The sequence below is a fragment of the Harmonia axyridis genome, chromosome 2 (assembly GCF_914767665.1).
Source record: "Harmonia axyridis chromosome 2, icHarAxyr1.1, whole genome shotgun sequence".
Taxonomy (NCBI): Eukaryota; Metazoa; Arthropoda; class Insecta; order Coleoptera; family Coccinellidae; genus Harmonia; species Harmonia axyridis.
The window spans coordinates 32,330,261-32,345,509 of NC_059502.1; the positions used below are offsets into that span (position 1 = coordinate 32,330,261).

A 15,249-nucleotide genomic window follows, 5' to 3' on the forward strand; every position below is an offset into this window, starting at 1 on the left:
AGAATAACAACATATTGTCCTTAATGATGATTTATGCAGGGTTGAACATGAGTAGTTGGCCATAGCCTAGTGGTGAATGAAGGTCATCCAAGCCTGTTAGAAAATTCAAAATTGAAACATGGACTCAAAATATTCAGTTTCTGATGAAAAATTATAATTTAATGATTACTTATAATGATAATTTATAATTTATTTTGACTTTGGCACCCAAAATACACAGAACATTATACTAGAAAACTGAAATTCTTGACTTCTCTATGATTACCGTCGAAAGTTTGCAACGTTGCCAAAACATATCTCCTTTTCATCTAAACATCGATAATTAGCAAACGGTGCAATCTGTATAAATTATAAACATCGATTAATACTGAACATTGATTATGGGAACAATGTTTATTTTTTGTTACACCGTACAAGTCCTTGAAATACAGGGTGATACTTGAAAATTTTCACACGAGAGTAGTAACCCTCAAACGGAATATTGCTCAAATGAAAATATCGTATAGGTATCACTTACATTTCGAAAAAAGTGCTTTTAAATGTCATAACGCATAAATGATCTTCCTACACGTTTATCTACGTTCCTGAAAACATTTATTACATTAATGATAAGTAAAAATTAGACATTTCGTATGAAATTTCAATGAGCAAATGTTTATAGATCCTTGTTCGGTCTTTTTTTCGATTTAATCAGATTGGATAGTCTTTATTATCTATTATACATTCAAAGATTTTAAATTTAGGTCCAAAAATAAATCTTCCAGCGGTTGGAAGGTAACGATTGAAATATAATCAAATTAAACTTATCGTCTTGATCCATCAGCTTTACACAGTTAAAATTTCATTAACTGAATGATGATCACTAAAAGTGTAATTAAGACAAGTTCTGTAATACAATTTTGTCTCTGACATTAAAAATTTTTTTTTTATTAATATTGATAACCGATGTCAATTTTTTATGAGTTCCAAAATGGGTAATGTAGATGATATTTATTTCTCGAAACAATCCTCATTACATTTGTGTCGTTGTATTTCATTTTCTGGAGGAAAATGCTTTTGGAGTGAACTGAATTAAAATTAATGAACAGACACAGCAATAGTAAATCTCATGTGGATAACGTCTGAAATCATACTAGCTAAACAAGATTCGATTTCGCACACATTCTGAAAAAGCAAAAAAAAAAAGAAACTTAAAACAGTATCTACAAACAAAGGTTAAGCACACATAATGCTTTCAATGAACAAATTTCCGATATACATTGTTCAGCATGTATTTGCCATAAACAAGACCAAAACATATACCTAGATGACATCAAGAACATCTTTTTTGCTTTATGACATATAGAGTGTTCAATGAAATAATTTAGCAATTTTTTGCTAGGTGTGGTGAGTTTGAAACAAAGGTTTCTGTTCTCAAATTATTGTATTTTGGGACTGAATTCGAATGTAATGTAGAATCCCTAAAAATATAAAAATGGAAATTGAAAACTTACAAAATAGCGGAAAATCTAAAAGGGTTTATTCTCTTGATGACAAATTGGATGTCATCATTAAAATTAATTCGATTTTTCACCGATTTCCACAAGAAAAAATTCAATAACAAATGATGTAATATTGCTCAAAAATAATAATTATACTTGATCACCATATTTTATCTTTTGATTTTTATGGATCTGAAACGAAACTGTGAAAACAATGAGCAAGTTAGAAAACATTTCTCTAACGATATAGGTGGTTTTTTGAGAAAATCATATTTTCGTATTTTATTCTACCCTCCTCATAAATTTTCAGGTCTAAATGAGTTTTTCGTACATTCACTGAAATGAAAGCTAATGATTTCAAATTATTTTCGAATTTTAGTTATCTTAATGGTTTAGGTCATTTCAAAATTGCATTAAAAATTACTCATTCTTAATGTTACTTGAAGTGAGGTTTTTGACGAATCTCTACCTGAATTTTGTTTTAAATAGTTGCCCTCTTCATAGAAGCCTCATTTTTATATATGATCCGAGTGAGAAGGTACTCCTATCTCCTATCGTTGAATTTTTTTTTTGAGTTTGTGAATCAATCTGACATAGACATCATGGAAGATTTTAAAGATCTAACAGAAAGTTTTATTCAAGACATGATTGTGAATTGTGGCTCTCATATTCCAATTTCTTATGTATATAGTTATATAAAATCGAAAAAGAGTGATATTTCTTTTCAAAATTATTATTTAAAAGAGTTGATTAAGAAGAGGACAAGAACAAGATTTTCCTACAAGGATTACGGAATTATATTCTGCTTGCTGTGTAATGGAGCACAACCTTTTTCAACATGTGAATTAGACGACGAAATAACAATTTATGAGAGAGTTCTACAGATCAATGGTAAGTTTATTCATGCCTTTACATTATGGAAATGAAAAATATTATAAGAATTTTTACTACTTCTTATTATTTATTAATTTTTAAAATATGCCGGAATTTTGAATATATGTAGTACTACATTGATACTGAATTCAATATTATTCATCGTAAAATCCTCTTGCTCAGAATTTATAGATGTGAAGTGAATCATTATTCAAATTGTTTCTAAAAAGAAATGAACCTTATTCAAAATCAGTCAAAAGACATACCTAAATTGATCGTTTTTTGATACCACCTAAAAAAGGAAAATACATATAAACATTTTCAATGTTTAACCTACTGTGTGAGTATAGATTTTCTAATTCTTTTCTCATTTTGTTTCAGATGTATATTTGATTGAACTATTCAAATGTTTCATTAATCCTCAAGACGTTCCATGTGAGAAGTCTCTGAAATTAATTTTAAATAATTTCGTTGATGATGAAGATTCCTTTTTGCGTCGACACACACCCTTGCACATGGCAGCCACATTGCCAAATGCGAACGTAACAATCACTCTTTTGAACAAGAAATTATGTTGTGAGGAGAAAACCACAAACGAGGAAACACCGATATTCTTTGCTGTGAAAAACAACCAGATGGAACAAGTGAAAACCCTTCTGAAATACGGAGCCAACCTCAGAGCGAGGGACATAAACAGCAATACAGTACTTCATGCATTATGTTCTGAAGAAGGAGAGATTAATATCGAACTGTTAGAATTTTTATTAAATGTCGGTTGTGACCCGAATTCATTTGGCAAAAATTCGTGTACCCCTTTACAGATGCTTGCTGAAAATGGAAGAATAAATAATGCATTGGAGTGTGCAGAATTACTGATCAGAAGAGGAGCTGATGTCAATTTGCAAAACCTTCACGGCGACACAGTTCTGCATACATTATCCTACTCTTGTGACGAATCCCAGTTCATTCTCTTTCTCGAATTACTGTTGAAGAGTAAAGCTGACACGAATATAGTCAATCATGACAACAAAACATTTTTGGATGAATTATTATTGGACTGCTGCCATTCTAGACGACATACTATTTTGAAACATCTGATTTTGTTAGATATCAATGGAAAATATCAATTCTGTGTTAATCCAATTCATTGTGATTCGTTGGATGTCGATTTCCAGAAAAGGAGTAGAAAAGAATTGCTTCATTTACGGTCCCGCAAAATAGCTCAATTCCAATCACAACCGGAATATTCTCTGGTGAGAATACTAAGTTCGACTGTAAGGGAAGTGTCCAGATTGTGTTGGAATCAAACATTGATAACAGCCATGTCTGAATTCAAGGAAAGAAAATTCCCAATTTACGGTCGTGAACTCAAATGCAAATTTGAAGCTGGGTTAAGACTATTCCTGGAACAACAAGCAGCTCATGAATTTTTCACTGTCGTCTCTAAAGGAAAGCTCAATTATTATACCATAATCGAAATTTTAAAATACATACCAGTACAAGAAGTGGGCAAATGTTCATTGACCTCGACCTAGCCAATCGAAGACCTCGTCCTCAAAAATGCTTTTTGTTGAAAGATAAATAAAAAAATTTTCAAAAGTGGAAGAAATTACTATAAAAACTAAGTGTAAAAGTATTATTTAGTCAATAGAATTTTATTGAATATTGTTATAATTTTTTCAAGGAATGATTAGAATTCAATATGTATATTTGTAAATATTTCAACTGTTTTGTATGAATATGTGAATAAAAATTTTTATTACAACCAAGTATCTAAACGGAGGTTTTCATTAGGTCGATTTAAGTTCATCGAATATTCGAATAATTTCATTCAATAATTGATTTGAATTCAATATGTATATTTGTAAATATTGCAATTATGTTATAATAAAATAAATGCATGAAAATATCTATTACAACAAAATATAAAAGCAATATACATATTCACAATCGATATTGTTTCATTGAATATTGTTGAGTGTATTTATGTTTTGTCAATATTTCAATAAAACTTATTGTTCTGTACACTCAGTTAGGTACATGTTACAATAATAATTCATTAATAATATTTACTTTGCAGAAATAAACAATTTCTTCAATATGTTATTGTTTTAATTATATTCATATAGTGCCATTTTCGCGTTTGCATAATGTAACAAAAAAATAAAATTGAGGTGAATTTATCCCTGACAATAATAAAATCAACCGAATAATTGAATCGATAACGAGTAATTGAAATACTCTGAAAGGTCTCTGCTAATGAAAAGTTTCATTATTTATATAAACTGATGTTTATTTTTAATGAGAATTAAATTTTATATACAGCTTATCGAATGAGCTGAGACAGGTGAGTGATCTACAGAAATCAATTGGAAGACACAGTGGTAGCAAAAATGTAGGAAGAGGTTAAAATTAAATTAGCAAAACGAGAATAGAGTTAACGCAAATGCAGAATAACAACATATTGTCCTTAATGATGATTTATGCAGGGTTGAACATGAGTAGTTGGCCATAGCCTAGTGGTGAATGAAGGTCATCCAAGCCTGTTAGAAAATTCAAAATTGAATCATGGATTCAAAATATTCAGTTTCTGATGAAAAATTATAATTTAATGATTACTTATAATGATAATTTATAATTTATTTTGACTTTGGCACCCAAAATACACAGAACATTATACTAGAAAACTGAAATTCTTGACTTCTCTATGATTACCGTCGAAAGTTTGCAACGTTGCCAAAACATATCTCCTTTTCATCTAAACATCGATAATTAGCAAACGGTGCAATCTGTATAAATTATAAACATCGATTAATACTGAACATTGATTATGGGAACAATGTTTATTTTTTGTTACACCGTACAAGTCCTTGAAATACAGGGTGATACTTGAAAATTTTCACACGAGAGTAGTAACCCTCAAACGGAATATTGCTCAAATGAAAATATGGTATAGGTATCACTTACATTTCGAAAAAAGTGCTTTTAAATGTCATAACGCATAAATGATCTTCCTACACGTTTATCTACGTTCCTGAAAACATTTATTACATTAATGATAAGTAAAAATTAGACATTTCGTATGAAATTTCAATGAGCAAATGTTTATAGATCCTTGTTCGGTCTTTTTTTCGATTTAATCAGATTGGATAGTCTTTATTATCTATTATACATTCAAAAGATTTTAAATTTAGGTCCAAAAATAAATCTTCCAGCGGTTGGAAGGTAACGATTGAAATATAATCAAATTAAACTTATCGTCTTGATCCATCAGCTTTACACAGTTAAAATTTCATTAACTGAATGATGATCACTAAAAGTGTAATTAAGACAAGTTCTGTAATACAATTTTGTCTATGACATTAAAATTTTTTTTTTTATTAATATTGATAACCGATGTCAATTTTTTATGAGTTCCAAAATGGGTAATGTAGATGATATTTATTTCTCGAAACAATCCTCATTACATTTGTGTCGTTGTATTTCATTTTCTGGAGGAAAATGCTTTTGGAGTGAACTGAATTAAAATTAATGAACAGACACAGCAATAGTAAATCTCATGTGGATAACGTCTGAAATCATACTAGCTAAACAAGATTCGATTTCGCACACATTCTGAAAAAGCAAAAAAAAAAAGAAACTTAAAACAGTATCTACAAACAAAGGTTAAGCACACATAATGCTTTCAATGAACAAATTTCCGATATACATTGTTCAGCATGTATTTGCCATAAACAAGACCAAAACATATACCTAGATGACATCAAGAACATCTTTTTTGCTTTATGACATATAGAGTGTTCAATGAAATAATTTAGCAATTTTTTGCTAGGTGTGGTGAGTTTGAAACAAAGGTTTCTGTTCTCAAATTATTGTATTTTGGGACTGAATTCGAATGTAATGTAGAATCCCTAAAAATATAAAAATGGAAATTGAAAACTTACAAAATAGCGGAAAATCTAAAAGGGTTTATTCTCTTGATGACAAATTGGATGTCATCATTAAAATTAATTCGATTTTTTACCGATTTCCACAAGAAAAAATTCAATAACAAATGATGTAATATTGCTCAAAAATAATAATTATACTTGATCACCATATTTTATCTTTTGATTTTTATGGATCTGAAACGAAACTGTGAAAACAATGAGGAAGTTAGAAAACATTTCTCTAACGATATAGGTGGTTTTTTGAGAAAATCATATTTTCGTATTTTATTCTACCCTCCTCATAAATTTTCAGGTCTAAATGAGTTTTTCGTACATTCACTGAAATGAAAGCTAATGATTTCAAATTATTTTCGAATTTTAGTTATCTTAATGGTTTAGGTCATTTCAAAATTGCATTAAAAATTACTCATTCTTAATGTTACTTGAAGTGAGGTTTTTGACGAATCTCTACCTGAATTTTGTTTTAAATAGTTGCCCTCTTCATAGAAGCCTCATTTTTATATATGATCCGAGTGAGAAGGTACTCCTATCTCCTATCGTTGAATTTTTTTTTTGAGTTTGTGAATCAATCTGACATAGACATCATGGAAGATTTTAAAGATCTAACAGAAAGTTTTATTCAAGACATGATTGTGAATTGTGGCTCTCATATTCCAATTTCTTATGTATATAGTTATATAAAATCGAAAAAGAGTGATATATCTTTTCAAAATTATTATTTAAAAGAGTTGATTAAGAAGAGGACAAGAACAAGATTTTCCTACAAGGATTACGGAATTATATTCTGCTTGCTGTGTAATGGAGCACAACCTTTTTCAACATGTGAATTAGACGACGAAATAACAATTTATGAGAGAGTTCTACAGATCAATGGTAAGTTTATTCATGCCTTTACATTATGGAAATGAAAAATATTATAAGAATTTTTACTACTTCTTATTATTTATTAATTTTTAAAATATGCCGGAATTTTGAATATATGTAGTACTACATTGATACTGAATTCAATATTATTCATCGTAAAATCCTCTTGCTCAGAATTTATAGATGTGAAGTGAATCATTATTCAAATTGTTTCTAAAAAGAAATGAACCTTATTCAAAATCAGTCAAAAGACATACCTAAATTGATCGTTTTTTGATTCCACCTAAAAAAGGAAAATACATATAAACATTTTCAATGTTTAACCTACTGTGTGAGTATAGATTTTCTAATTCTTTTCTCATTTTGTTTCAGATGTATATTTGATTGAACTATTCAAATGTTTCATTAATCCTCAAGACGTTCCATGTGAGAAGTCTCTGAAATTAATTTTAAATAATTTCGTTGATGATGAAGATTCCTTTTTGCGTCGACACACACCCTTGCACATGGCAGCCACATTGCCAAATGCGAACGTAACAATCACTCTTTTGAACAAGAAATTATGTTGTGAGGAGAAAACCACAAACGAGGAAACACCGATATTCTTTGCTGTGAAAAACAACCAGATGGAACAAGTGAAAACCCTTCTGAAATACGGAGCCAACCTCAGAGCGAGGGACATAAACAGCAATACAGTACTTCATGCATTATGTTCTGAAGAAGGAGAGATTAATATCGAACTGTTAGAATTTTTATTAAATGTCGGTTGTGACCCGAATTCATTTGGCAAAAATTCGTGTACCCCTTTACAGATGCTTGCTGAAAATGGAAGAATAAATAATGCATTGGAGTGTGCAGAATTACTGATCAGAAGAGGAGCTGATGTCAATTTGCAAAACCTTCACGGCGACACAGTTCTGCATACATTATCCTACTCTTGTGACGAATCCCAGTTCATTCTCTTTCTCGAATTACTGTTGAAGAGTAAAGCTGACACGAATATAGTCAATCATGACAACAAAACATTTTTGGATGAATTATTATTGGACTGCTGCCATTCTAGACGACATACTATTTTGAAACATCTGATTTTGTTAGATATCAATGGAAAATATCAATTCTGTGTTAATCCAATTCATTGTGATTCGTTGGATGTCGATTTCCAGAAAAGGAGTAGAAAAGAATTGCTTCATTTACGGTCCCGCAAAATAGCTCAATTCCAATCACAACCGGAATATTCTCTGGTGAGAATACTAAGTTCGACTGTAAGGGAAGTGTCCAGATTGTGTTGGAATCAAACATTGATAACAGCCATGTCTGAATTCAAGGAAAGAAAATTCCCTATTTACGGTCGTGAACTCAAATGCAAATTTGAAGCTGGGTTAAGACTATTCCTGGAACAACAAGCAGCTCATGAATTTTTCACTGTCGTCTCTAAAGGAAAGCTCAATTATTATACCATAATCGAAATTTTAAAATACATACCAGTACAAGAAGTGGGCAAATGTTCATTGACCTCGACCTAGCCAATCGAAGACCTCGTCCTCAAAAATGCTTTTTGTTGAAAGATAAATAAAAAAATTTTCAAAAGTGGAAGAAATTACTATAAAAACTAAGTGTAAAAGTATTATTTAGTCAATAGAATTTTATTGAATATTGTTATAATTTTTTCAAGGAATGATTAGAATTCAATATGTATATTTGTAAATATTTCAACTGTTTTGTATAAATACGTGAATAAAAATTTTTATTACAACCAAGTATCTAAACGGAGGTTTTCATTAGGTCGATTTAAGTTCATCGAATATTCGAATAATTTCATTCAATAATTAATTGATTTGAATTCAATATGTATATTTGTAAATATTGCAATTATGTTATAATAAAATAAATGGATGAAAATATCTATTACAACAAAATATAAAAGCAATATACATATTCACAATCGATATTGTTTCATTCAATATTGTTGAGTGTATTTATGTTTTGTCAATATTTCAATAAAACTTATTGTTCTGTACACTCAGTTAGGTACATGTTACAATAATAATTCATTAATAATATTTACTTTGCAGAAATAAACAATTTCTTCAATATGTTATTGTTTTAATTATATTCATATAGTGCCATTTTCGCGTTTGCATAATGTAACAAAAAAATAAAATTGAGGTGAATTTATCCCTGACAATAATAAAATCAACCGAATAATTGAATCGATAACGAGTAATTGAAATACTCTGAAAGGTCTCTGCTAATGAAAAGTTTCATTATTTATATAAACTGATGTTTATTTTTAATGAGAATTAAATTTTATATACAGCTTATCGAATGAGCTGAGACAGGTGAGTGATCTACAGAAATCAATTGGAAGACACAGTGGTAGCAAAAATGTAGGAAGAGGTTAAAATTAAATTAGCAAAACGAGAATAGAGTTGACGCAAATGCAGAATAACAACATATTGTCCTTAATGATGATTTATGCAGGGTTGAACATGAGTAGTTGGCCATAGCCTAGTGGTGAATGAAGGTCATCCAAGCCTGTTAGAAAATTCAAAATTGAAACATGGACTCAAAATATTCAGTTTCTGATGAAAAATTATAATTTAATGATTACTTATAATGATAATTTATAATTTATTTTGACTTTGGCACCCAAAATACACAGAACATTATACTAGAAAACTGAAATTCTTGACTTCTCTATGATTACCGTCGAAAGTTTGCAACGTTGCCAAAACATATCTCCTTTTCATCTAAACATCGATAATTAGCAAACGGTGCAATCTGTATAAATTATAAACATCGATTAATACTGAACATTGATTATGGGAACAATGTTTATTTTTTGTTACACCGTACAAGTCCTTGAAATACAGGGTGATACTTGAAAATTTTCACACGAGAGTAGTAACCCTCAAACGGAATATTGCTCAAATGAAAATATCGTATAGGTATCACTTACATTTCGAAAAAAGTGCTTTTAAATGTCATAACGCATAAATGATCTTCCTACACGTTTATCTACGTTCCTGAAAACATTTATTACATTAATGATAAGTAAAAATTAGACATTTCGTATGAAATTTCAATGAGCAAATGTTTATAGATCCTTGTTCGGTCTTTTTTTCGATTTAATCAGATTGGATAGTCTTTATTATCTATTATACATTCAAAGATTTTAAATTTAGGTCCAAAAATAAATCTTCCAGCGGTTGGAAGGTAACGATTGAAATATAATCAAATTAAACTTATCGTCTTGATCCATCAGCTTTACACAGTTAAAATTTCATTAACTGAATGATGATCACTAAAAGTGTAATTAAGACAAGTTCTGTAATACAATTTTGTCTCTGACATTAAAAATTTTTTTTTTATTAATATTGATAACCGATGTCAATTTTTTATGAGTTCCAAAATGGGTAATGTAGATGATATTTATTTCTCGAAACAATCCTCATTACATTTGTGTCGTTGTATTTCATTTTCTGGAGGAAAATGCTTTTGGAGTGAACTGAATTAAAATTAATGAACAGACACAGCAATAGTAAATCTCATGTGGATAACGTCTGAAATCATACTAGCTAAACAAGATTCGATTTCGCACACATTCTGAAAAAGCAAAAAAAAAAAGAAACTTAAAACAGTATCTACAAACAAAGGTTAAGCACACATAATGCTTTCAATGAACAAATTTCCGATATACATTGTTCAGCATGTATTTGCCATAAACAAGACCAAAACATATACCTAGATGACATCAAGAACATCTTTTTTGCTTTATGACATATAGAGTGTTCAATGAAATAATTTAGCAATTTTTTGCTAGGTGTGGTGAGTTTGAAACAAAGGTTTCTGTTCTCAAATTATTGTATTTTGGGACTGAATTCGAATGTAATGTAGAATCCCTAAAAATATAAAAATGGAAATTGAAAACTTACAAAATAGCGGAAAATCTAAAAGGGTTTATTCTCTTGATGACAAATTGGATGTCATCATTAAAATTAATTCGATTTTTCACCGATTTCCACAAGAAAAAATTCAATAACAAATGATGTAATATTGCTCAAAAATAATAATTATACTTGATCACCATATTTTATCTTTTGATTTTTATGGATCTGAAACGAAACTGTGAAAACAATGAGCAAGTTAGAAAACATTTCTCTAACGATATAGGTGGTTTTTTGAGAAAATCATATTTTCGTATTTTATTCTACCCTCCTCATAAATTTTCAGGTCTAAATGAGTTTTTCGTACATTCACTGAAATGAAAGCTAATGATTTCAAATTATTTTCGAATTTTAGTTATCTTAATGGTTTAGGTCATTTCAAAATTGCATTAAAAATTACTCATTCTTAATGTTACTTGAAGTGAGGTTTTTGACGAATCTCTACCTGAATTTTGTTTTAAATAGTTGCCCTCTTCATAGAAGCCTCATTTTTATATATGATCCGAGTGAGAAGGTACTCCTATCTCCTATCGTTGAATTTTTTTTTTGAGTTTGTGAATCAATCTGACATAGACATCATGGAAGATTTTAAAGATCTAACAGAAAGTTTTATTCAAGACATGATTGTGAATTGTGGCTCTCATATTCCAATTTCTTATGTATATAGTTATATAAAATCGAAAAAGAGTGATATTTCTTTTCAAAATTATTATTTAAAAGAGTTGATTAAGAAGAGGACAAGAACAAGATTTTCCTACAAGGATTACGGAATTATATTCTGCTTGCTGTGTAATGGAGCACAACCTTTTTCAACATGTGAATTAGACGACGAAATAACAATTTATGAGAGAGTTCTACAGATCAATGGTAAGTTTATTCATGCCTTTACATTATGGAAATGAAAAATATTATAAGAATTTTTACTACTTCTTATTATTTATTAATTTTTAAAATATGCCGGAATTTTGAATATATGTAGTACTACATTGATACTGAATTCAATATTATTCATCGTAAAATCCTCTTGCTCAGAATTTATAGATGTGAAGTGAATCATTATTCAAATTGTTTCTAAAAAGAAATGAACCTTATTCAAAATCAGTCAAAAGACATACCTAAATTGATCGTTTTTTGATACCACCTAAAAAAGGAAAATACATATAAACATTTTCAATGTTTAACCTACTGTGTGAGTATAGATTTTCTAATTCTTTTCTCATTTTGTTTCAGATGTATATTTGATTGAACTATTCAAATGTTTCATTAATCCTCAAGACGTTCCATGTGAGAAGTCTCTGAAATTAATTTTAAATAATTTCGTTGATGATGAAGATTCCTTTTTGCGTCGACACACACCCTTGCACATGGCAGCCACATTGCCAAATGCGAACGTAACAATCACTCTTTTGAACAAGAAATTATGTTGTGAGGAGAAAACCACAAACGAGGAAACACCGATATTCTTTGCTGTGAAAAACAACCAGATGGAACAAGTGAAAACCCTTCTGAAATACGGAGCCAACCTCAGAGCGAGGGACATAAACAGCAATACAGTACTTCATGCATTATGTTCTGAAGAAGGAGAGATTAATATCGAACTGTTAGAATTTTTATTAAATGTCGGTTGTGACCCGAATTCATTTGGCAAAAATTCGTGTACCCCTTTACAGATTTTTGCTGAAAATGGAAGAATAAATAATGCATTGGAGTGTGCAGAATTACTGATCAGAAGAGGAGCTGATGTCAATTTGCAAAACCTTCACGGCGACACAGTTCTGCATACATTATCCTACTCTTGTGACGAATCCCAGTTCATTCTCTTTCTCGAATTACTGTTGAAGAGTAAAGCTGACACGAATATAGTCAATCATGACAACAAAACATTTTTGGATGAATTATTATTGGACTGCTGCCATTCTAGACGACATACTATTTTGAAACATCTGATTTTGTTAGATATCAATGGAAAATATCAATTCTGTGTTAATCCAATTCATTGTGATTCGTTGGATGTCGATTTCCAGAAAAGGAGTAGAAAAGAATTGCTTCATTTACGGTCCCGCAAAATAGCTCAATTCCAATCACAACCGGAATATTCTCTGGTGAGAATACTAAGTTCGACTGTAAGGGAAGTGTCCAGATTGTGTTGGAATCAAACATTGATAACAGCCATGTCTGAATTCAAGGAAAGAAAATTCCCAATTTACGGTCGTGAACTCAAATGCAAATTTGAAGCTGGGTTAAGACTATTCCTGGAACAACAAGCAGCTCATGAATTTTTCACTGTCGTCTCTAAAGGAAAGCTCAATTATTATACCATAATCGAAATTTTAAAATACATACCAGTACAAGAAGTGGGCAAATGTTCATTGACCTCGACCTAGCCAAACGAAGACCTCGTCCTCAAAAATGCTTTTTGTTGAAAGATAAATAAAAAAATTTTCAAAAGTGGAAGAAATTACTATAAAAACTAAGTGTAAAAGTATTATTTAGTCAATAGAATTTTATTGAATATTGTTATAATTTTTTCAAGGAATGATTAGAATTCAATATGTATATTTGTAAATATTTCAACTGTTTTGTATAAATATGTGAATAAAAATTTTTATTACAACCAAGTATCTAAACGGAGGTTTTCATTAGGTCGATTTAAGTTCATCGAATATTCGAATAATTTCATTCAATAATTGATTTGAATTCAAAATGTATATTTGTAAATATTGCAATTATGTTATAATAAAATAAATGGATGAAAATATCTATTACAACAAAATATAAAAGCAATATACATATTCACAATCGATATTGTTTCATTCAATATTGTTGAGTGTATTTATGTTTTGTCAATATTTCAATAAAACTTATTGTTCTGTACACTCAGTTAGGTACATGTTACAATAATAATTCATTAATAATATTTACTTTGCAGAAATAAACAATTTCTTCAATATGTTATTGTTTTAATTATATTCATATAGTGCCATTTTCGCGTTTGCATAATGTAACAAAAAAATAAAATTGAGGTGAATTTATCCCTGACAATAATAAAATCAACCGAATAATTGAATCGATAACGAGTAATTGAAATACTCTGAAAGGTCTCTGCAAATGAAAAGTTTCATTATTTATATAAACTGATGTTTATTTTTAATGAGAATTAAATTTTATATACAGCTTATCGAATGAGCTGAGACAGGTGAGTGATCTACAGAAATCAATTGGAAGACACAGTGGTAGCAAAAATGTAGGAAGAGGTTAAAATTAAATTAGCAAAACGAGAATAGAGTTAACGCAAATGCAGAATAACAACATATTGTCCTTAATGATGATTTATGCAGGGTTGAACATGAGTAGTTGGCCATAGCCTAGTGGTGAATGAAGGTCATCCAAGCCTGTTAGAAAATTCAAAATTGAATCATGGATTCAAAATATTCAGTTTCTGATGAAAAATTATAATTTAATGATTACTTATAATGATAATTTATAATTAATTTTGACTTTGGCACCCAAAATACACAGAACATTATACTAGAAAACTGAAATTCTTGACTTCTCTATGATTACCGTCGAAAGTTTGCAACGTTGCCAAAACATATCTCCTTTTCATCTAAACATCGATAATTAGCAAACGGTGCAATCTGTATAAATTATAAACATCGATTAATACTGAACATTGATTATGGGAACAATGTTTATTTTTTGTTACACCGTACAAGTCCTTGAAATACAGGGTGATACTTGAAAATTTTCACACGAGAGTAGTAACCCTCAAACGGAATATTGCTCAAATGAAAATATCGTATAGGTATCACTTACATTTCGAAAAAAGTGCTTTTAAATGTCATAACGCATAAATGATCTTCCTACACGTTTATCTACGTTCCTGAAAACATTTATTACATTAATGATAAGTAAAAATTAGACATTTCGTATGAAATTTCAATGAGCAAATGTTTATAGATCCTTGTTCGGTCTTTTTTTCGATTTAATCAGATTGGATAGTCTTCATTATCTATTATACATTCAAAAGATTTTAAATTTAGGTCCAAAAATAAATCTTCCAGGGGTTGGAAGGTAACGATTGAAATATAATCAAATTAAACTTATCGTCTTGATCCATCAGCTTTACAC

General features: G+C 29.7%; 2 protein-coding genes across 2 annotated transcripts; both read left to right on the forward strand.

Annotated features, from left to right (window-relative positions):
• Positions 1-2,112: 2,112 nt before the first annotated feature.
• LOC123673083 (putative ankyrin repeat protein RF_0580) lies at positions 2,113-4,049 on the forward strand. The gene is made up of 2 exons (XM_045607507.1): positions 2,113-2,372; positions 2,736-4,049. The coding sequence occupies exons 1-2, from the start codon at positions 2,126-2,128 to the stop codon at positions 3,887-3,889; spliced, it is 1,401 nt and encodes a 466-aa protein (XP_045463463.1). The 5' UTR covers positions 2,113-2,125; the 3' UTR covers positions 3,890-4,049.
• A 2,992-nt stretch (positions 4,050-7,041) lies between these two features.
• LOC123673272 (putative ankyrin repeat protein RF_0381) lies at positions 7,042-8,694 on the forward strand. The gene is made up of 2 exons (XM_045607752.1): positions 7,042-7,177; positions 7,541-8,694. Exon 2 carries the CDS (start codon positions 7,675-7,677, stop codon positions 8,692-8,694), a length of 1,020 nt encoding a protein of 339 aa, XP_045463708.1. The 5' UTR covers positions 7,042-7,177; positions 7,541-7,674.
• The last annotated feature ends 6,555 nt before the right edge of the window (positions 8,695-15,249 follow it).

What these genes read in the sequence shown, in the direction of transcription:
- LOC123673083 (XM_045607507.1), top strand. Translation starts at nt 2,126, where the DNA reads ATGATTGTGAATTGTGGCTCTCATATTCCAATTTCTTATGTATATAGT. An exon ending in GAGAGTTCTACAGATCAATG is followed by an intron (nt 2,373 to 2,735) that starts GTAAGTTTATTC and finishes ATTTTGTTTCAG; the next exon opens with ATGTATATTTGATTGAACTA.
- LOC123673272 (XM_045607752.1), top strand. Translation starts at nt 7,675, where the DNA reads ATGGCAGCCACATTGCCAAATGCGAACGTAACAATCACTCTTTTGAAC.